The sequence below is a fragment of the Nannospalax galili genome, unplaced genomic scaffold (genome assembly GCF_000622305.1).
Source record: "Nannospalax galili isolate Female #2095 unplaced genomic scaffold, S.galili_v1.0 scaffold344, whole genome shotgun sequence".
NCBI lineage: Eukaryota > Metazoa > Chordata > Mammalia > Rodentia > Spalacidae > Nannospalax > Nannospalax galili.
Window position 1 is genome coordinate 899,643 of NW_008352153.1, and position 23,986 is coordinate 923,628.

The following is a 23,986-nucleotide window of genomic DNA, read 5'->3' on the forward strand; positions in this document are numbered from 1 at the left end:
TCTCTCTCTCTCTCTTTCTCTCTCTCTCTCTCTCTCTCTCTCTCTCTCTCTCTCTCTCATAAATACCCCATCAAGTAAATCTGTGTTGCCTATACACATCTGGAGCCATCCACTGGAGTGTGGTCTACCTACCAGCAGCCACACCCTTAAAGAAAACTGACTCTCCCTCTCCCAGAAGTTAGGAGTGGGGGCTTGTGAACCCCTTCCCACACCATGCTGGAGTGTTGATTGGCTTGATCTTGTGCATGTCTTGTGCAGGCTGCTGTGAGTTCTTGAGTGCATTGGTTCTATTATGTCCAGAAGACACTATTTGACTGGTCTTCCCAGACTTCCAGCTTTTATAATCTTTCCAACTCCTCTTCCATGATGATCCCTGAGCCTTGGGGAGAGGGAATGATATAGATGTCCCAGTTGTGACTGAGCTCTCCACAAGCACTTATTCTCTGCACTTTGACCAGTTGTGAGTTTCTGTGTTAATTGCTGTCCATTGCACAAAGAAACTTCTTTGATGAGATCTAAGAGCTTTACTAATCTGTAGGTAGAGAGACACATATTTAGAGGACAGTTTGATACTATGTCCCATTCAGCAGAATAATAGTAGGAGTTCACTCCTGGGGCTGTAAGCTACCCAACTATGAATTCTTGGCTCAATTAACAGTACCAAACATGTGTTTCCGTCTGTGGAGCAAGCCTTAAATCTAATCAGAAAGTGGCTGGTTACCCCATTACATCTATGCCATTATTGCACCCATGGGTATATCTTGCCACATTGGTCATTATTATAGTTTGCAGGATCACAGCTGGTGAGGCTCTTGACGGCTATTTCCCCCAGCATTCTGCATAGCACCTTCTGGTACTATGAAAGCTTGTTTGTTATGACTAATAGGCATCCTGTTAAAGTAAAATGGGGAAAATATCTTTTTTGTGGAAAATTACTAGGTTTCAGGACTGTAGATGTTGGTGATTTGGCACTTCATAACCAAGTATCCTGTGGTTCACATCCCTCATCTATTTTGGAATTATTTAGTGGATTGAATTAAATTGTCACTGAATTGGATGGGAAATTTGTTAGTGTGATCTCAGGTAAAGAGTTTAAGTCTGAAGCAGACAGGCAGCAAAGAAATGTATTTGAACAAATACAAAAGGGTCTGAAGGGAGCATGCTGAAAACCTGTGACATTACATAGTCAGTGACCTTGAAACTCCCAAGAGACCTTGCCTATGTTCAAATTCACTAGCCTTGCCCATGACCCATAACCCTGCTAACTTTATCGCTCTGCTTGGCCACAGGTCTGGTGAGTCACAGTTGCAGTATCTCATTAGACAAGAGATGGAGAACTTGTTTCTTGTTGGTTTCTTTTCATTACAAAGTCAGGGGTGGCATATAGTACACAGGATGTCTATACAGATTGTATACAAATTGGAGGTGGATATTGAGCGACTCAACTTTTTTGCCCTTGGTTTTCTCCCATGTAAAAAGAGTGTGTTGGACTAAACTCTCACAGCCTATGAATGTGTACAAGGGTCCTTTTCTGAGGGTTAGGGACTGTTTTTGGTCAAATCCTGGTAAAAGTATTTAAACATAAAAATTTAAAGACCTGAGGCCATGGCTCAGTGGGTAAAGTGTTTATTAGGTAAGCATGAGAACATTAGGGTTGAATCCCCAGCATCCACATGAAGAGTTGGATGTTGCCAGGAGCTTCCGGAACCCAGAAGAGGAGGGCAAAGACAGGAAGATCTCGGAGCCTGCTGACTAACCAGCCTAGCCAAAATGGCAAGTTCCAGGTTCGGTGAAGAGATCCTGTCTCAAAAAATAAGGTAGAGAGTGACTGAGAAAGACATTCCAAGGTCATCCTCTGACCTCCACAGGCATATGAGTTCTTGCACACACATATGACATAAACTTCCATGCATCGTGCATGTGTGCGTGTGCGTGTGTGTGTGTCTGTGTGTGTATCCAAGCCACAGAATGTAACTTAAAAATAATGGCAAAATAATGTTTTCTTCATATTTCCCCCTGTAATTTTGGATGTACTTGGGAGAGGCAATTACAGTACAGTGGTTAAAAGCAATGGCTTTGGAGCCAGCTTCGGTGGGTTTGAATCCCAACTCCTCTAGTTCTTAATGTCCTTTGTGTTTGTTTCTTCATCTGCAAAATGGGCAAAATAAAACATCTACTAAGAATTGTTTCTGGGGTTAAATTTGTTGACATAAGATCAGAGTCTGTCACATGTGTGGTCACTACTAGATGCTATCACAAGTGTCACTATTGTCATGAGTGCTTGCATGTGGTTCTGTCTTCTTGGAGAGCATCCAGTTGCACTATTAATTCTTTGGAAGAACTAGATATCTGCTGTGCTTTTCTTCAAAGCTGTGTCCTCTCTTGTCTTCTGCAGCAAGCTGTGTCCCACCATGCCAGAATGGAGGGATGTGCCTCCGGCCTCAGCTCTGTGTGTGTAAGCCAGGGACAAAGGGCAAAGCCTGCGAGACCACAGTTGCCCAGGACACCTCATCACCAGTCTTTGGAGGACAGAATCCTGTTGCCGCATCTTCCTGGGTCCTTCCTGACCAAGCAGCAAAGCATACTTCAACCAAGAAGGCAGATACCCTACCAAGGGTCAGTCCGGTGGCACAGATGACCTTGACCCTCAAGCCGAAGCCTTCAGTGGGATTCTCCCAGCAGATACATTCTCAGTGAGTGTTTGAACATGCCTCTAGACTAGGTGTATTCCAGCCACTTGGGACACACTGCTTTACAACACGCCCCCTGTCTGGCATAATTTGCAGAGATCACTTGGCTAATAATACCTTCCTTTTCCTCAAAAGTTTCCATGTCAGATTTATGCATCAAGTTTCTTAAAAATACTTGAAGAGCAAATTTATTATGTGTAAACCATACAAGAACCAGGATTATAGGGATCAAAATTAGGAGGGAATAACAAACATAGTTATTTGATTGTGGTAGAGTTGTGAATTTAAAAATTATTTTTTTTGGGGGGGAGTGAGGTTCTTTAGAGTTCTGAAATAATCTAAAAGGATAAACAATGCATGTAATTTTAATTGGATTTTTGTGGATTTCATACGGTGTATTTTGTTTAAATTTAGATCCTCTTCCCCATCTGTACCCCCCATTATCCCCTGCCCAATTTCATGTATTCTCCCTCTATTGAGTGAAACTGTGTCCCCAAATGCCTTTTGGTGTGGGCCCATTCACTGGAGCTTGGTCAGCCTACCAAGAGTCTCATCCTTAAACAAGACTGACTCTCCCACTCCCAGCAGCTATCAGTTTCCTATAGTTTCTTAGGTAGGTTGGGTTTCTTACCCTTTTCCCATATCCATGCTGAGATGTTGCCTTGCATGAGTTTATGTGGAACTTGTGCATGCTGTCACCATTGCTGCGAGTGCAAATGAGGGAAAATTCTGTTCCCTTGTGGTCATCCACCACTTCTGGCTCTTACAATCTTTCTGCCTCTTCTACAGTGATCCCTGGGCCTTGGGAGACAGAAGTTTGATATAGGTGCCCTATTCAGGGATAAGGAGTCTGTAGCTGCTTTTTAAAATATTTATTTATCTATCTATTTATTTTTTAATTTTACGTGTATGAGTGTATTGCCTGCATGTATGTGAGTGCACCTGTGTCATGCAATGCCGCAGAGGTCAGAAGAGGGCTTTGGAATCCCCTGGAACTGGAGTTAAGGACAGTTCATAGTTGCCATGTGGGTGCTGGGAATCAAATCCAGGTCCTCTGCAAGAGCAATCAGTGCTCTTAACTGCTGAGCCATCTCTCCAGCCCCTTCTTTATTATTTTTATTTTTTTGTGTGTCTATGTGTATTGCCTGCATGTGTGTAAGTGCACCTGGGTCATGCAGTGCCCACGGAAGTCAGAAGAGGGCGTTGGATCCCCTGGAACTGGAGTTAAAGACAGTTGTTAGCTGCCATGTGGGTGCTAGGATTTGAATCCAGGTCTTCTACAAGAACATTCAGTGTTCTTAACCGCTGAGCCATCTCTCCTGTAGCCTCTTGTTCTCTGCACATTGGCCAGTTGTGCTTTCTACTTTAAACACCATCTGCCGCATGAGAAAGCTTCTCTGGTGAACATTGAGTGATACACTGATCTATGGGTAAAACAATGAGTCATTAAGAATCAGTTTAATACTATATTTATTTAGCAGGAAAACCAATATTAAGCTCTCCCTGTGACCTGTGTCTTGTTTAGCCTTAGGCTCTTAGACCTGATATCAATGTCAGGTAAGGGCTCCATCCTATGAAGTGAACCTTACATTCAAGTAGAATGTGGTTGGTTACTCCCATAATATTCATGCCACTATTGTGCCAATGGGCATATCGTTACAGGTCAGTTATTGTTGAAGCATGCAGGATTCACAACTGGTAGGGTTAATGATTAACTTTCTCTTCAGGTAGCATGCAGAGCACTTTCCAGCACTATTGAAAGCTAGCCAGTAGAGATGAAGCTTTAAATTCAGCACCAGCCTGATTTTTCCTTGTTTCTTCTGCAGCTCATGTATGTAGTGTCTTCAGTGTGAGAGTTTTACCATGAAGTTCTGGTGGGTATCCAAGAGCAGGGGCAATGGCCAGTATTTTTTAAGGGTCTATGGGACTCCTGGCCAACAGCTTCAAAAGACGGAGTCCATTCTTGGACTGGGCTTTTACTTTGTTAGCCCGTGATGTCTTGTATGGCAATGTCCCCTGAAGGTAACTCCTTTTAATCTCTTTTTACAATGTATATGCTTATACTTTAAGAAGCTTCTATAGTGGTAGGTTTCCATATGACTTTTTTCTAAAGGCCTTTAGTGTTAATTAACTTTGCACAGAGAAGGTATTCAAATGAGAGGAAGTCCTTGCAAGGAAGTAATTCTTCAGCCTTAGTAGCAGTTTATCTACTTTGGACACCAAGTCATGTTTACCTCCCAGTTGCCATGGGAGTCCATTTTTGGTGAATGAGTTTGCTTTTTATTTTTGGGAACTTTTTTTCTTCTTGATGTTTGGGAGTAAGTGTTGCACTGAATACAATGTAAACTTGAGGACAGGAAAGATGATCCTTGAGCTCCTCTTGACTGGGCGACAAGGAGCCCTTAAGATGCACAGGATCCTTGTGCTAACTGTCTCCTCTTAATGAGCAAGTACACATGGATAATAAGAGGCAGAATTTACTGCAACTGTCACTTGTCATTGTGTAGGAATGTAAAATACAGGAAGTCCCCAACTTAAAAAAACCATGCTTGACCTAGCAATTCATTTGTAAGTCACTTGCTTGGAATTTAGAAGGCGGTGCTCTTATGGAGACAAAACTTCTCCATGGTGATTAGTGTTCAGTTACTCCTCAGGAGTTATTTAATCTGTTAAATAGCCTAAGCATCTAATTCAAACTTCCCAATTGAATTGGCCACCTACTATTTTTGCAGACTAGGCCTCTTAAAACTTTTTCCTCTCTCTTATTCTCTCTTTCTGTTTTTCTTCATTCTTCCCTCCTTCCTTCCTTCTTGGAATATACTACTTTGGTTCGATCATGATAAATAGATTTGTAGGCTATAACGAAACTGAACCATTTTGGATCATTTTTGGTAATATTTCAGTTGGAAAACACATCCTGTATCTCCCAGTGAGAAGGAATGGCAGATACAGCTACTGCTCAGAGCACCCTGTATGCCAGGCACCAGTTTAAATGTTTTCTGTGTGTCACTATAAATTTACAACTTGCAATGATCCTATAAGGGGGGTACTGAATAATAAAAGTTAACCTCATTTTACAGATGAGAAAACCAAACTGCAGAGTGGTTAATTTGTCCAAGGTCACACAGTTAATGGATAAATGGTTGTGTTAGGGTTTGAACAGAGGTGTTCACTGCTTAGCATCCAGGCCCTAAAGGAAGGGGTTGAAAAACATTTTCTGTAGAGAACTAGATAGCGAATATTTCCAGCTTTGCGGGATGCATGATTTCTGTTGTCATTTGTACCCTGAAACAGCCATCAATAGGTAAGTGACAGTTTATTGCATTTTAAAAATCCCTTTATTTGGGAATTAAAATCTGTATTTCATGTCACAAAATATTCTTATTTTGATTTTTTCCTCAATAATACTTACCAGTTATTTGTGTATAGATGTATGTGTCAGAGCACACATGTGCATATGTGGTATATGCATACACGTGCATGTATATGCACATATGGAGACCAGAATCAACATCAGGCATCTTCCTCTATAGCTTTCCACTATACTTTTTCAGGGGACAAGGTCTCTCACTGAACCTAGAGTTGTTTTGGTTATACTGGCCTGCCGACTAATCCCTGGAATCTACCCATCCCCACCTCTCCAGTGCTAGGGTTATAGGTGCATGTTGCCATGCCCGATTTTTATGTGGGTGCTGGGATTTGAACTCAGGTTCTTATGCTTTCATAGCAAGTACTTTACCAAATAAGCCATCTCAGCCCTTTCACAGCAATTTTACTTAATTTCTAAATAATTTTTTTATTCTTTGAGAATTTCTATACATGTATACAAATATATGATTATATCCATCCCCCATTTTTCCTTCAATTCCCTCAACACATCTTCCTCCCAGCTTCATGCTCTTTTCTTCTTTTTTTTTAAATAACTCACTAAGACCAATTAGTACTGTTCATGTGTCCACAGGTGGGATGGGACAGCCAGTGGAACATAGAAATTTACTAGTGGCCACACCCTCAAAGAATGATGATTCTTCCTCCTCTAGCAGCTATCAACTGCCAACTTACTGTTACTTAATAAGGGGGTAGGGGGCTTGAGAACTCCTCCCCCACCTATGCTGGAGTAGTGGCTGGCTTGACCTTGTGCAGGTAATCACAGCTGCTGTGAGTTCATGAGTGCAATAGACATGTCCTATCCAAAAGAGCATTTCACAGCACTCCTTCCCATCCTCAAGATCGTATATTCTCTCTGCCTCCTCTTCCATGATGCTCCCAGAGCCTTGATGCGGAGATTGATGCAGATGTCCCATTTAGGTCTGAGCACTCAATAGTCACTTATTCTCAGTGCTCTGGCCTGTTATGAGTCTCTGAGTTGACAGCTGCCCACTGCTAAAGAAGCTTCCCTGACGCAGGTTGAGAATAACTCAGGCCTATGGGTTTAAAATCAAATATCTAGAAGGCAATTTGACAATATTTTAAAAATGTAATAGTCATTCTTAACTCATGGGCCATACAAAACCAGGCTGTGGCCTGGCTGAGCTTGCTCACCTCTTTCTTCTGAGGTTAATAGTGAGTATCTTGGGGCTAGCACAGATGTGGCTGTGTGTCCTTGGGATGATCTAAAGCTTTGGTGATATCATAGTCAGACATCTCCCTTCTAGCATTGTTCTGATCTTATAAACAAAAAACCATTCTGCCTAGAATTATGCTTTGATGATCAAGAGTCAGATTACAGTGCTTTGCAAATACTTTTTTTTTCTTGCCGTATTACTTACATAAACTGTGAAGCAAGTTACAAGCAACATTATTCATTTCGAATATCATTATCTACTGTTAAACCCGACCTTCCATGATGTCCATGTGTGGATTGTTAGTAAGAACCATTTGCCAGCGAAAGGAGCAACTTAATTTTTTTAAAAAAAATTTCCTCCTTTAGGTAACAGCACTGTAATTTAGAAAGGAGTTTATGAATAGTGAGGGCTACAGTTTCAGCTCTGACTTGGCTTCTGTAAAAACCAGAGTTGTTATACTTGATCTGGAAACTGCAGCTACTGGATCCAAGATACAGCTCTGGGCGGGAGTGTGTTGTGGAAGTGACTGGTAGGTGCTCTCGGGTGTCCACACCAGAAACACAGCTCTTTCCTCACCTCAAGGGGATAACTGTTTCATGAAGTTCTTACAATAACAGGACAAAGGCATTTTTCAAAGACAGTGGTGGAAACATCAGGTAGGTGAGTCACGGCAAAGCAGAGAAATCAGATGCAATCTGGTGACAGTCTTACCTTTGGATTGGTGGAAGCTAGGAATTTGTTCATATATTCCATATGCCAAAGGATTTATCTAATAGTTACATATAGAAGTGGGCAACAAATAGCTGTTAAGGAGGCCAAAAATGGCCCAAGATAATTTGGCTCTGAACCTACAATATTCCAATCTTGCACATCATTGAGATTCTAATTATTCAATTGGTTTTTGTAGGCGCTGCTTCTTTCTAGAAACTTCCATGGTCATGGGTAAGGAGAAGAGATGCCCTGGATGCTGTTAGCTCTGATAGTCAGAGCTTTTGTAGATTACAGTCTTTATCCGGTCTCCACAGGGAGGATTAAGACAGAAAGAAGTAGAGGCCCTGGGAGATCTTGGTGATAAGTGAGCTACAGCTTTAGCGAGCACAAAGAAAGGGAATGGTTGATCAAATTAGACAACGATAGCATCACTGTGGATCATATTTAACCAAAGTGACAAGGAGTCTCAGGTGTTAGGCTCATTTTGACTACTTTTCCTTATGCTATCTTTTAAATTTTATTTATTTTTTACTTTATGTGTAGGAGTGTTTTGCTTGCATGTATGTAAGTGCACCTGGTGGGTACAATGCCCATGGAGGCCAGAAGAGGGCATCAGAGCCCCTGGAACGAGAGTTAATGGACATTGTTAGCTACCATGTAGGTTCTGGGAACCAAACAAGGGTCCTGTGTAATAGCAGCCAGTGGTCTTAACTGCTGAGCCATCTCTCCAGCCCCTCTTATGTTATCTTTTAAAGATATGGTTTATTTTAGGATTTAAAAAAAAATATATTTTATTTATTATTTTTATTTTATGTGTATGAGTGTATTGCCTACATGTAGGAAGGGCACCCGTGTTGTACAGTGCCTGCGGAGGACAGAAGAGGCCATCAGATTCCCTGGAACTGGAGTTATGGACAGTTGTGCCATGTGAGTGCTGGGATTTGAACCCGGGTCTTCTGCAAGAACAACCAGTGTTCTTAACTGCTGAGCCATCTCTTCAGGCCCTATTTTAGGATGTCTTAAGGTCTTTTTTTTAACTAGTGAAGTGGGAATGTAAGAGTCCTTAAACTGTTCCACTGTAAGCGTAATGTTGCCTAAGATGTGAAAATAAACCTTTATCTCCCATTATCTGAAATATAAAATGCTTCAGTTTTAATCGTGGGTTCGACAGGTTTCATTGAGCACATCTGTAGAGGCATGGTTCTCCGGGCAAGGGTGGGACCTAAACAAGTGCCTGCTTTCCTAGAGCTCACAGCCTGCAGAGGGCAAGAGGACTGTTGAATGATGCTGTTAAGTACCTGTGGGGTTATGGTAAGTGCTGTGGAGAAAACAAAATCTGTAGATAGTGTGCCTGGGAGTGCTGGCAGGGTATTTGATAGGGAGGACTAAGGTGGTGGTTTAAAATAAGCTGTCAGAAAAAGTCCTAAGAAGGTAGCTGTTAAACAAAGGAGGTGAGATCAGGGGCTTTGTAAATATTAACACAAGGGGTTGGGTAGAGGCCTTGAGGCTAGAATGTTCCTGGCATGTTTGAGGAACAGCTTTTGATAAAACTGTATTGTTCAAATGACACAGACAGGTATCCCTGTGGAGCAGGTGTGGTATTAGATTAGATTAGGCAGGTGGGCTTTACATGAATTGGTGTTACCTGTGGCTGAGTTAGTTTTAGGATTTTGACATTGAACCCCATATGCCCTCAAAGCTCCTTAGAGACTTAAAGGGACAGGCAGTTGTTTTCAGATTTTGGTGTTCTGAGGAAGAATAGGAGAAGTCCAGGAGAGCTCTCTGGAGAAGGCAGTTTGTTCAGTCTGTCAGCTGAACTTGGGCATGCAGGACTAGAGAGGGTGTTTCCTCTCCAGAGGAGACCATGGTGCAAGCCTGGTGCATTAGTTATCTTTTGCTGTGTAACAAATAGCTTCATAACTTAGCAGCCTAAATCAACAAGCATTTCTTGATGGACAGTCTCCTTATGTCAGGAATCCTGAAAGCCTGAAGCTGTGATCTCTGGCTGGATCTCTCTTAAAGTGGCAGTTGTATGGGTGCAGTCTGTTAGCTTGACTGGGGCTGGGGCATTACTGCCAGGAGGAGTCACTGCCAAGGTTGCTGAGAGGAAGCGGAGCTCCAACAGGAAGCTTCTCTCCACATGGACCCTGTAGAACTGCCTAGTGTCCTCCAACATGGTTGCTGACGCTTCCTGGGTGGTCCCAGAGTTAGGAGAGCAAGAAAGCCGTGGTGTCCTTGTAGCCAGCAGTCTTGAAGATGATACACTGCACTCAGAAATGGGTCACTAAGTCTAGTCTATATTCACAAGGAGTAGAAGTGAGCACTGCTTGAAGGGGAATATACCAAGGAATTTGTGAACATAAAAATGACCAGTGATAGTGTTAATTTTCAACTTGACAGAATCTAGGATCACCTGGTAAATGGGCCTCTAGGGAGATTTCTTGACTGCGTAATTGATGAAGATGCACTCACTGTGTGTGGTGCCATTGCCTGACTGGAATCATCTGAACTCTATAAATGGATCCTCTCTGTTCCTGTTAGTGGATGTGATATGACTAACAGCGTCAAGCTCCTGCTGCCTTGACCTCCCTGCTCTGATGGCCTGTACTCTGAACTGTGAGCTGAGTAAAATAAACATTTTCCCCCTTAAGTTGCTTTGGTTGGAGCATTTTATCACAGCACCAGGAAAAGAAATGAAGATAGGCCATGGTTAAGATAAGAAGTCAAGACTAGTGACTTCTTTAGTGTAATATAGACACTAAAGGTTGGTTGAAAACCAGATTAATGATTGACATTTCAACAAAACAGTGCCCCAAATCTGAGAAACAAACAAGCAAAAAACCCACAACAAAACAAAAATCATATGAAGTTATAGTAAAAAAAAAACTTAAACTCATTAACCAATTGCAATAATTGGCTTGTATTTCTATTGTGATTCAAAACACTGCAAATAAGACAATATTTAGTTATAGGGTAATCATGAAACTGTTAATACTGATTAGAAATCTGATGATATAAGAGGATAAGATTTTGATTGGGGGGTGATATGATGGTATTGAAGGAAGATTATATTAAAAACATTATCTGATGAAAGGATGTAGCAGTGAAGATTTGAGACACGAAATCCAGCGGTGGAGTGATAGCCACGCAAAGTCAGCTGTGAGGTGATAATTACTGATGCTGAGTGATGGGGGTCCATGAGGGTTTCTTACAAAATTCTTTCTATATTTTGGAAATACTTTTTGTAATATACTAATTTAAAAGACCCAAGAGAATTTCTAATGGGAAAATGTCGTTTTACTTGTTCTTTGGAAGCCTGATCTGGCTGTGGTAGCTGCAGTGGATGTAGTTAGTGGAGACTGGAGCAGGTCTGTTAGCAGGTGTAACAGCCATGGCAATGCAGAGGAAGAAGTGAAGCCAGAAGTTCTCACGAAAGCCTGGGCACCTGGTTGAACTTGGGAAGTAAAGGAGAGAGAACCAGCTATGAGACTGTGGGAGAAAGGTGTGTGTGTGTGTATGTGTGTGTGTGTGTGTGTGTGTGTGTAAGTCTTCCCTGAACTCCTGCTGAGTTTTCAAGATTCCTTTAGTCTGGGAAAGTGTTTGGTACTTGGCAAAAGAGAGTCTGTGGAGCCGGGTGTGGTGGCGCATGCCTGTAGTCCCAGCACTTGGGAGGCAGAGGCAGGAGGATCTCTGTGAGTTCAAGGCCAGTCTGGTCTACGTAGTGAGTTCCAGGACAGCTGGGGCTACAGGGAGACCCTGCTTCAAAAAGACGAAAAGAAAAAAGAATCTGTGATTGCGCTTTGTGATGGAATGGCTGAGATCACCCTCTGCACTCCACTCACGACTCAGACAAGTGGGTGTCAGTAGGACAGGGCTGGTGACTTGGTTTGGATAGACTGGCCAGTGCATTCAGGAAATATCACTGCAGTGGCTGGCCATGTCACTCTTGCTTTCATGAGGTGGATTACTGTGGTGTTCCTCTTTCTATATTTCTGCACCATATTACAGGCATCCCAGGAGATGAAGGAAGGAACAGATGATACCTCATCCTCCTGGCTACTAATATTTGTGGTCATTTTGTGTGTGTGTGTGTGTGTGTGTGTGTGTGCGGGTGCATATGCACATGTCTGTCTGTGTGTGCATGCACAACTTTGGGTTGTTCCTCAGGCGCTGTCTACATTTTTTGAGAGGATGGGAGGACAGGGTATCTCAGTGGCCTGGAGCTTGCCAAGTAGGCTAAGATGGCTGGCCAGTGACTCCAGGGATCTGCCTGTTTCTGCTTCCCCAGTGCTAGAATAATAAGTGTGCCATCACAGTCAGCTTCTCTTTCTTCTTCTTCTTCTTCTTCTTCTTCTTCTTCTTTTTTTTTTTTTTTAATGTGGATTCTGAGGAGGATTCAATTCAGGTTCTCAGGCTTGCAAGGCAAGGCTTTATCAATTAAGCTCTCCCCAAACATTTAATCTATGTCATAATACTGGAACCCCTGGAAAGCCCACAGTAACACTTCAGGTTACTGTCATACTTGTGTTCTATAGACAGTATTCAAGTGTAGCTGTTGGTGTCATCCCTGCACAGGCACTATTAGATTACAGGTCTGTTCCAGTCTGTCTTTGACCCTATGTGCACAGGTGTTAGGGTATATAAGTTATGGCTGGAATAATTCACCAAGGAGCAAAAATCAAAGCTGTTCAGCTTTTCTGTCTTTTCAGTCTGTCTCTATCACTATTCACAAATGCATTGTAGTTTCTCATATAAACTACTCTTGGTGCTGCTAAATAAAGTCATCTGGACTCTTGTAGAATGCCCCAATTTTTATCCTTTTAACCATGATGGGTGTTACAGACACTGGCCATAGGAGCCTGAGGGGAGCTGACAAGAGGCATTCTTTAGTTGCTAAGTCTTTTAGTGTTTAGGGAATGTTGGTACAATGACCACTGCTTTGCCAAGTGTGGAGCTGTTATCTTCAATGTATGAGGAGGAAGCCCTTTTGCAGGAGACAATGTGCCCAGTCCCCATGCTTTGAGTCTGAGCAGGAAATCTGGTTTTACTCAGGACATGGACGTCAAGTCTATCTGGAGAGCTCCCATGCAACCAGTCTTTTCTTCTTCCTTGGTGATGGTCGTTTTTCATCATCTTCTGGTGTCCTGATGTAACAAAGGAGGGTGCTTAGTTGGTCTGGAAAAACTGGTTTTCCTGTTAATGACACTGATAACTTCTCTTTGCTGAAACCTTCTTCCCATGGATAGGATGAAGGTAAAAGAAGGGAATTTGAACATGTTCTTTTAAAAAACAGAACTGAGCTGGGTCTGGTGGCGCACGCCTGTAGTCCCAGCACTTGGGAGGCAAAGGCAGGCGGATCTCTGTGAGTTCAAGGCCAGCCTGGTCTACATAGTGAGTTCCAGGCCAGCTGGGGCTGCAGGGAGACCCTGTCTCAAAAAGACCATAAATACCATCCAGACCAAAAGAAAAAGAAAACAGAGAAAGAAAAAACCAGAATGAACTCACAGTGTATTCTGTATTTATCAAGTGAGTTTATAATATGCCAGATATTTTCTAAATATAGAAAGTCCATGCAAAGATGACCAGTTCAACCTTTAAAATTCTTGAGAAATGAGTACTTGATGTTTATCCTGGGTCAGTTGATAGGAGAATCATTGGGTGACACTGGGGCCGTGAAAGTGAAGGTAGGCACAATACTAGACCTCTGCCCAGTCCTTATCTTTAAAACAGACCAGATGTTCTGCTGCTACAAAGGTGGGAGATCTTGTGGAATAGTCCTTTGAGTTCTCTGCCTCTGCAACAGCAACACAAAAGTTTTCTTTTTTTTTTTAAAAAAAACTTTTTACACTCCCACCCCAAAGAAAACTCATATCAGGAGTTAGAGAGATGGCTCAGTGTTTAAGAGCACTTCCTGCTCTTCCAGAGACCTGAGTTTGGTTCCCAGCACCCAGGTTGGGCAGCTCACAGTCACCTATAACTCCAGCTTCAGGGATCTGATGCCCTGTTCTGGCCTCTGCAGGCACCTGCATTTATGTGCACAGACACAGACACACACACATAGACACACACGTATGTAATTAAAAAGAAAATAAATCTTAAAAAGAGTTGAGGCTAGGTGTGGTGGTGTACACCTTTAGTCCTAGAACTTGGGAGGCAGAGGCAGGCAGATCTCTGAGTTTGAGGCCAGCCTGATCTATATAGCAAGTTTCAGACCAGCCAAGGCTATATAGTAAGAGACCCTGGCTTAAAACAAACAAACAAACAAAAAAACCAAAACTACGCCCCCCAAGGAAAACCCAAAAGAGTTGATGCTTTAGGGAGAGATTTCTAGTTGTTCAGCATCATGGATAGTAGATATTGGGACCTTGAGTTAGCTTGTTAAAGTAGCCAGCAGATTTTTTCCATCCATGAGTTGGCAATTTCTCCAAATGATCTCTTGAATTATAGCTGGACTGTGCTCAGGGTTGACCCTCCCGCCTGGACCCCACAGAGGTGAACCCTCCCCTAGATTTCTGCTCTGTGCTTCCCTGTGATTATCATATTCATAACACTTTCTCCTCAGTCTCTCTTTTCTGTCCATAGAGGTATACAGAAGGGCTTCAATAAATCTTTGCTTAACATTAAAAAAAATTTGCCTGAAAAGCTAGGTGTGGTAGTGCACACTTGTAATCCCAGTACTAAGAGGTGGAGACAGGTGGATCCCTTGGGCTTGCTGGTCACCAAGTGTAGCTAAATGATGAGCTCTAGGTTCAGTGAGAGACTCTGTATCAAAATATAAGGAAGAGAGTGATAGAGGAAGACACTCACATTGACCTTGTGGTGGCTAATCTTGCTTGTGAACTTGACATATCTGGGAAGAGGGAACCTCAGTTGAAGAATTTCTTCCATCAGGTTGGCCTGTGGGGTATTGTCTTCATTGCTTGTTGATGTAGGTTGGCTCTGCCCACTGTGGGTTGTGCCATCCCTGGGCAGGTGGGCCTGGCCTGTATTAGAAAGGTAGTTAAGTGAGCCAGTGAGCAACAATCATCCAAGTCTCTGCTTCAGTTTCTGCCTCCGGGTTCCTGCCTTGAGTTCTTTCCCTGAGTTTCTGCCCTGACCTCCCATGATGATGAACTACAACCTGTAAGCCAAATAGATCCTTCTTCCTGAAGTTTCTTTCAGTCAGGATTTGTCATAGCAACAGAAAGCAAACTAAAACACCTCTGGTCTCTGCATGTACACACATACACACATATGCATATGTGCACATAAAAGTAATAAACTCTCTAAAAATGATTTTTATTTTTACCTGAGGAAAAAAATATTAACATGTCCCCAACCCTGCCTGCATAGCGCCTCATGAACACTGACAGTGCAGGAGTCACCTTCTCCTTTGGAATTAACCATTGCCTTTGTATAATCCCAGACACTTCATAGCTAACTATACCTATCCATCTCACAAGTTACCATGTTTTATCTGTTTGTGGTAAGAATATTGGCTCTTCTTTTTAAGTACATTTCCAGTGGATAGCTTGGCATTATTATCTGTGCTCACCTGGTGGTCATACCTCTCTATTCCTTTTCTACTCAGCATAACTGAAAATTTGTACCTTTTGGCCATTTTTTGGCTTTTATGAGGCCTGTTACTTAGGTGTGTACATGTGGGAACTGCAGAAGGCTTGCTGATCCTCCTGGATATAACAGTGAAGGTCGGAGGAAGTCTTTATACTCTGTGACACTAAGCTTGATCACGTTGCCAGCTCTAGCTCAGATATACTCTGAGAAAGACAAACACGTGCGGGGGTGGGGCAGAGTGTGAGGGGTATTTGGTGTGGGGGTTAGGGGTAGTAGGGGTGGGGTGAGGGGTAGTGGGTGGGAGGGTATGAATGCAAGGAACTTTTTTTCTTTTCTCTTTTTGTTTTGCTGTATATGCATGTAAGTATGCTGTATGCCAATGCATGTGTGCCAGTGGGGGCCAGAGAATGTTGGGTGTCCTTCTCTAACCCTCTCTGATATATTCCTTTGAGACAGGATCTCTAAATGAAGCTGGAGCTAGACTGGTGGCCAGCCATCCCCAGCAATCCCCTTGTCTCTGCCCACAGCTTTGGGTTAAGATGTTGTGCACATGTGGTCAGGCTTTTTTTTTTTTTTCCCCCAATCAGTGCTCTTACCCACTGAGCCATCTCTTAGCCCACATGTGATTTCTTGAGGAACTGGAATTAAAGAACTCTTAATATTTTCCTTCTGAGAGAAGAATAGATTATGGGGTGGGGGTGGGAGAGATGGACAGAGTAGAGGAAGTCACATGTGCTTGGAGGTCTCCACACACTGCCAGGCCTCATAAGAAAAGAGTGACCAAAAGTAGTACTGGTAAAGAATCAGTAACTGCTTTGGTTCAAGTTCTGGTTGATGATATTTAAATTTTTGATTAAAACTCACTATTTTCAGCCAGAAAGGACAAGTGCTAGGTAGGGCACACTTTGTTCCCCAGTTTAATTGCTTTGGTGCTGTGCGAGCTCATGTTTACTCAGTGTTTAGTCTGTGCCAGGCCCTGTTCTCATTCCTTTAGGGGGGATTATATTACTTAAGCTTTTCAAAGCTATGAGACAGAGATTGTCTTAGTCTATTTTGTGTTGCTATAGCAGAATGCCTAAAGGTGGGTAATTTATAAGGAAAAGAGGTTTGTTTACAGCTTTGGAAAATAATAGCCCAAGACTGGGTGGCCGTATCTGTAGGGAGGGGAGAGAAGGAAAAGAGAGGGGAGAGGGAAATGGTCATATGAGGAGAGAAGAAGCAAGAGAGTGAGCAAAAATTCCTTTATAATAACCCTCTCTTTTGGTAACTAATCCAGTTTCTTCAGACCAAATCTAGTCTTGATTGAACTAGTCTAATGTTTTAAGAAAAACATTGGTCCATTCAAAAAGCAGATCCTTCATGACCCCAAATGCCTCTTAAATGCCTCTACACAGACAAAACGCTGTCAAGCCATATCCCCATCTTACATGATGAAGCAGCTCCGTGCTGGGAGATTAAGTAATTTGTTAAATCCCCTTACCTTTTCTTTTTGTTGTTCTGATACAGGTCTCCCTGTAGCCTCAGCTGACCTGGAACTGGCTATGTAGACCAGGTTGGTACCTTAGTCTCACAGAGATCTATCTGACTGCTTCTCCCTCCTGAGTGCTGGGATTAAAGGCACCTGCCACCATGCTTGGCCCTTTTACCTATTTTTAAATGTCGAATCTAGATAGAAATTTAGGCACTCTGTAAACGTAACCCCTAAACTATGTACTGTGTTTTACAAAATTTGCATTTACATTAGGTTTCTATTACTGCTGTAATAAACTGCACAGATTTGGTAACTTAATGTACTTCTTCTTGTTATTCTGGGTCAGAAATCCAAAATGGGTCCCAGGGAGCAACAGTTGAGATGCCTTTGGGGCTGCATCCTTCCAGTTCTGTAGAACTGTTTCCTTATTTATCTAGCCTCTAGATGCTGCCTGCATTCCTTGTCTTGTGGCTCCTTAATCCAGCTTCAAGACTAGCATTGTTGAGCATCTCTCTCAACATTGTTGGCTTTCTTCTGCGACCCCCATTCCCTGTCTCTTTTCTTCCCTCATTTCCCTCCTCTCTCCTCCCTTCTTCCTCTTTTCCTTCCTTCCTTTCTTTTCTTTCCTTCTTTAGTCTTGCTAAGTATCCCAGGCTGGCCTTAAACTCACAGGCCTCCTTCCTCAGGTCCTATACACAGGATTTCTCTTCTTTTAAGAACATTATTATATTGACCCCGTCTGGATAATGCATCTCAAGACCAGCTGCTTAGCAATGTTAATTTTAGCTGCAACTTTAATTCCCCTTTGCTGTAGGGTTTGGGCAACTCTAGGGCTAGGGATCCATTTTCTGCTACCACATTGTTCTATCAGGGAGTTCAACTTGTTCTAGAAGTCTTCCTCTCTGCCATGAGTGAGCTTTAACCACAGGGATAGTGAATAACTATCATAGCATCTTCCAACTAGTAGCTAGGGCGACCTTTGTGTGTTTTGTAAAAATTAGATTTAAATGCCTCACATAGGTTTAAGTTTTAAAGATGCAACTGCTTGGTATTATTCTTTGAAATCTTGCTACAAGCATACAGTCACTTGTCATGAAGGAAGTTGGAGAGACTAGAGAAGTCCAGGCCTGTGGGCATCCCTGGCTTCACTCATAGAACTAGCTTTGGGACGAGGAGAACACCCCTTATAAAGTTGTGCCTTTTTATCTATACTCATGGACCTATCCATTAGGCAGTGTGGCTGAGGACCCTGATTTTCCTGGGGGATGAGGGGTGGTGGGGGAGTTAGGAAGGGGTGGGCATGGGTGGATAGGAAGGGGGAGAGGGCTAGGAATTCTCATTCTTCAACAATAAGACGATGGCCCTGGAGCCTGAAAAAGTACTTCTCATATGATTGATTACTTTATAGTTGAAAAAAAGTTGTGCATTGAAAATTGAATTACTTAGTTATCTGAGGACTTGCTGCTAACTGTGGAAATGGGACTGAAACGTTTATGAATCCCCTAGTGCTGTTGTGGCTTGCACCTGGGACACAGGAGCTGTAGGCTGCGACTGCGTGATTGATGCCAAACATAAGAATGATGTTGGGCCTGACCTTCGTATTAATGAAATTGGAATAAAACATCTTCCTTCATTTGAATGTGCTATGCCTTCCAGAGGTACTGCCATGGATACATAGTGCCTCTGGGCTCGCACTAAATCCTCCTTGTTTCTCTTGCCATAAACAAACATTAGACTGAAATTTAAGACTCAAATTTCATAGCATCCCTGAGCCACAGAATTGCCTGGAATAAAGAATCTAAGGGATGGTGTCCTGCCAAATTTTCCTCTGAGAGACCTGTGGCATTCTCTGGTATTCCAAGGCCCTCAGCAGTCGTAATGTGACTGATAAACCACCACAATGTCTGTCTTAAGTTACAGTTTGTGGAATAGGAATATTTATTTGGGTTTTGCCAACAAGGTTTATGCTCTTCAGGAGAAGGTCACTTACAAAGACATGAACTGTCAAAGGCTTTCACTCCTGGATATGAGATGAGACATCTGAGTGCATCCCGCCTGAGGTCTGTGCGCTCGGGTCCAAAATGACGATGCCTCCCATTTTCCCCAGTGTGCTCAGTGTTTCCTAGCATCTTCAGCATAAGTCCCTAGACTCTCCCCCTCTGAGTCTCTTGGGGTTCAGTTCTAGCTCCCTTGGAGGACCCCCCTACCCAACAGGTGGGTGTCTTGTGTGAGGAGGGGGTGTGGGGTGTTTCTGAGATCCTCTGAAATATGCAGCAAGTGGGAACTCAAAAGCAAAGCTCAGTGACTTGTGTGGTGGAGATTCACTGAGGGTCTCAGGGTTGAATGTGTGTTTGATGTATTTATCTTTCTCTCAAAGGTGTTAGTGGTAATCTAGCAAATACTCTGGGTCTCCTGGTCTCAGAGGTAGGAACTTTCAAGTGGAAAGAACATCTACTTAAGCTCTATGGAGAAGAGAAACTCTAGATGGAAACCTAGGAGACCCTAGGAAAAAAATGTTTCTTATTATTCAGGTCTACTATTTTTGGACAAGATGTGTATGTATGGATGTATGTGTGATAACGAGAGGAGCCAGAAAGATCAAGTGCACTCAGAGTGGGTAGAATGTTTCCTGCCCATGGGTAGGGAAGAGAGGCATCTATGTGTTTTACCACTTCATAGCATTCATTTTGATTTATATGTAATTTTTCTGCCTGCTCAGTGCTTACTTGGTGAGTGAATACATTTTAATGATAGGAAATGACCTCTCAAAGTCCAAACATTGGACCAATCAGGACTAAAGGTATTAACCCATCTTCCAGGTGCTTTACTTCCCCCAAAGTGATGAGAAGTGACTAGTCCAAGAAAGCACTGATAGTAGTGGTTTGGAAATAAAATATGGGATTCAAGGACCCCACCAATACTACACTGAGAACATGTGGACAAAGTGAAAGCAAGCAGGGTGGCTTTTACTTGCAAAAGGGTTAAATTACCTCATTTGGGTAACAAGCAAGCACCCTGAGCAGGAAATTTTGATGGGTTTTTATCCTTTGTTTTTTTTTTTTTTTCCAGTGCTGGGATCTGACCTTACAGTTTTTGGCAGTTGGCTAGTTTGAAAAGAATCAGTACCACAGAAATGAAGGAGACGGGGAAGGAAGGAGTCAGTTCTCTGGCCATCAGGTTTTGGGAATGCAGCAGGGACTTTGCATAAGCAAAAATTTTATAAGGCGGGTATGTTAGTTACTTTTCTGTGGCTATGATAAAATGCCATGACCAAGGCAACTTACAGATGAGTTTATTGGGCTTATGGTAAGTCTCAGAGGAAGAGTCTATGATGGCATGGGAGGCATGGCAGGAGGCAAACAGAAAGCTGAGCGCTCTCATCTTTAAGGATATGCAGGAGGCAGAGAGAGTTAACTAGAATTGGGGCAAGGTTAGGAACTCTCAGAGCCTGCCCCAAGTGACAAGCCTCCTCCAGTGAGGCCACACCTCCTAAAGGTTCCGTGACCTCCCCAAACAGTGCTACCAACTGACCAAGTGCTCAAATACAGGAGCCATGGGGGGGGGGGGCGGTTCTCATTCAAATCACAAGCGGCCTGAGATTACAAAGTAGCATTACAAAGGTTGCATTCCTGACAGCATTCTTTTGTTAGAAAAGATTTGGAGTCCTTGTAATTATTTCCCTCAGAGGGTAGAAGTCAGTCAGTCATTCCATTGTCTGTATTCCAAGGTTAGGAAGTAGCTCAGCAATGGAATTGCATTCTTCTGTGGTATTTCTAGGTGCTGAGAGGACCTATTTCTTGATGTTCTGAGGGTTTTTCACTGATAAGATCATAGTTAATTTTCTGGATCTTGACTTTACAGTGCTGGGTCTTTCTGTTCCTTGTACTTCCTAGACTGGCTGAGGCAGACATAAAGCATTTTATGCAAAGGATGACAGCATGGCCCAGGCAGCCGGCTCTGTGGACACTGACACAATAAATTTAATTTATGAGCTTGAAAAGTCCTAGTGCTTGTAAGTATTAAATTATATATTGATTTGAACCTTGACACATTTGGCTCAAGTGCTCTGGGAGAATAAGCAGATACTCAGGAAAACCTGAATTATTTTTCATGTCTAGTTTATGTAATTTCAGACTTACATCATTTAATGGAATTAGCTCTCATCAAAACACTGAAGAAATATTTTATCAGTGTGAATACCTCTAAGTAGAATTAATCTTGGGAACCTGTAATGTTAGTACCTCTGAGTAGAATTAATCCTGGGTCTCTTTGGAAGTTATTATTTAAGGATAATGGAAAACAGAACAAGACTTAGGTACAGCCCCCTAAGAATTTTATAGAATTTTATAGAATTTTCTATCAATGCAAACTATAGTCGTATAACTGTGGGAGGGTGGGGTGTAGGGTGACATGGTGAAAAGGGGAGAAAGAGGGTTCCCTAGAAGGTTCTTAGTCTTATTCATAAAAGAATTTAAGAATGGACCCACATGGAAGCTTTTACAATTTTGTTAGAATCATAAAGAAAAATCCTCGGGGCAGATGAGCTGGTCAGGTGCCTCAAAGAGGTGAATGGTGGGAAGAAGTAAAGAAAATCATGGAGCCATTCAGGTTTCGAGCCTGCATGGAGGTTAGACACGTGGCTGACTTGCAGCCACATGGCTGGGAGAAGGAAGCTTAGAGAAGTGAAGAAATACAAGATGTTAGGGCAGCCCAAAGCCTTAAAGAAAGCATGTTTGGTAAGCAAGGTATGAAGAAAAGGAGAAATTACTCAGGAAAGCTGACAGACTTACAGAGACCTACATGACTGTGGCTGGTCTGGAAGTTCTTCAGGGATCTGCACGAGTTCCAGACAGGAAATATTCTCCACCTCATTAACACAGCAGATATTCTGCCCATCTATTTAGCATAACTTAAGGTGAACCTGCCTTCCTAGGAGTGGTCCTATCATCAGGTAATTGACCAGTGAGACTGGAAAAGTAGGTCCTTCAACAGATAGACTAGGGATTTTATACTCTAACAATAAGAGGGGCCTGAATGCCCTGTTTAAAGTAACTCAGAAGAGTAGTAACAGAGCTTGAACTTGAACCAGGCTTCCTGACTACACATTCTGTCTTCCTTTATATATCGTCATCATACACCTGTTACCAAAATAATGTGGGCAGAGGGAAGGCCAGGCATGATGGCTCACACTTATAATTCCAGCACTTGGGAAGCAGCAGCAGGAGGATTGCCAATTTGAGGCCAGCCTGAGCTAAACAGTGAGTTCCTATTTCAAAATTCCAAAACATTCCAGACGGTATTTTTGAGGCCCCAAATACAAAGAAAAAGTGTGGAGGAGCAAAAATTTTTAGTTATTTCATGAATCTCAAATTGTTGCACTGAAAGTTGTTTGTTTTCAAAAAAGTTCAAGATTCACTTAAAGTACAGTCTGTTTTGTGAGGAAAACGTGGCAGCCTCTTGTGGAGTCAGTTGCCAATGCAGAAAGCCATTTCCAAATCTTCAAAGAATTAGCCAGACCCAAATAAAAAATTTATTTTTGGGGAAAAACTCTCATTTTAGAATTTTCTCTGACATAGGTGTGACTTTTGCTGCTTCCAAAGTGTTGTCTTTTCCTTTTCTGATGCCATTTTGCAAATGGTGTTTGGTGATTTGATGGACAGAAGCTAAAGTGAGGTACCTTTCTTAATTTGTTCAAAGCCTCTTTATGCACAGCTAATCCTTCCTAATTATATTTCTCGGAAGGATGTTCTTAACTCTAACAGGAAGATGACATTTTGCTAAGCTTAGGCCAGCCTTGAAGAAAAGACTAAAGTCTAAAAGAAGCACTCTCCAGAATTCCTGCTCCTCGCAGGGCCCTGTCATTTCCTTCCCTGCTTTGTGAAGATCTTTTCTCTAGCTCTCTGCCCTGCTTTCATTCCTTTGGCCTCTATTTTATTCCTAGCTTAACTAAGCTATTTTGAAGGAGAAAAAAACCCCCAACTTTTCTCAAGAACCCACAGATTTCCACATATTTAGGTGGACTTTTGCAACTTAATTCTTTAGTTTTTGAAAAGGTGACTTGTGAACCTAAATAGTTAGGGAATTTAATTTGCATATTAGACAGAGTTTATGTGAGATTGAAACACTTTACACTCCTCAATTAATTTCTTTATTCCTGTTTGTTGCTCCATATCAAGTAGTGATTTTTATGGGAATGTGTGCTAAAGATATATGTATATCAGGCCATTTTAGGTCTGTAACATTTTAAACAGAATCAGTGTGGTTACTGTCAAATAAGGATTTGATGAATCAAATAAATGGCACTTTGTGAAGTTTTAATGGTTTTGAATATTCTTGTGAGATGTAATTATCTTACAGAATAATTTTAATTTTTTTATTTTTTAAGTGAGGATGGATGAACAATGAACATTTCATATTTTAGAGTCCAAGAATTATTTTGTCTATAGTCCGCTTATGTTTTTCACAACAGTCTCTGTTATGTTCTTATATTTTTTAAAATTTGTAAATGCTGTTTTCATATTATGATCCTTTTAGTCAGACATCACAAGAATTCTTCAAGGGATGGGCTTTTATGCAAAAAAATATTATTAGGGCTTACTGAATTTCTGTTCTCCAAATTTAGAAGAAGCTTTTCTTTTTTTCCATGCTGGGGGGCCAAACCCAGGCCTTGAACATACTAGTCAAGTGTTATAACCTCTGAGCTATACTCTGAGCCCACTGGAAGAAACTTCATATACTGGGTCTTTAAAAATCTGTATTTGCCCATGAAGCATGAATGTGATTTAGTTTTCATTGACTGGGTAATTTATTTCAGAATTATTCTAGCTTGTTAGAGGCACACTGATTTATATAGACATGAATCTTTTTTCAATTTTTATTTTATTTTTTATTGTGTGTGTGGTGTGTCTATGAATGATGTGTGTGTGTGTGTGTTCAGTACGGGTCTGTGCATGCCACAAGGCACATGTGGGTCAGTGCTCTCCTTCCATCCTGCC

At 42.1% G+C, this 23,986-nt stretch overlaps 1 protein-coding gene across 1 annotated transcript in view; it reads left to right on the forward strand.

The window, feature by feature from the left end:
- Positions 1–23,986, forward strand: part of Ltbp1 (latent transforming growth factor beta binding protein 1) — a 448,854-nt gene that overhangs the window by 71,170 nt on the left and 353,698 nt on the right. Inside the window, 1 exon segment of the mRNA XM_008849049.3 lies at positions 2,396–2,693. Coding sequence (XP_008847271.2) covers positions 2,396–2,693 — 298 coding nt within the window.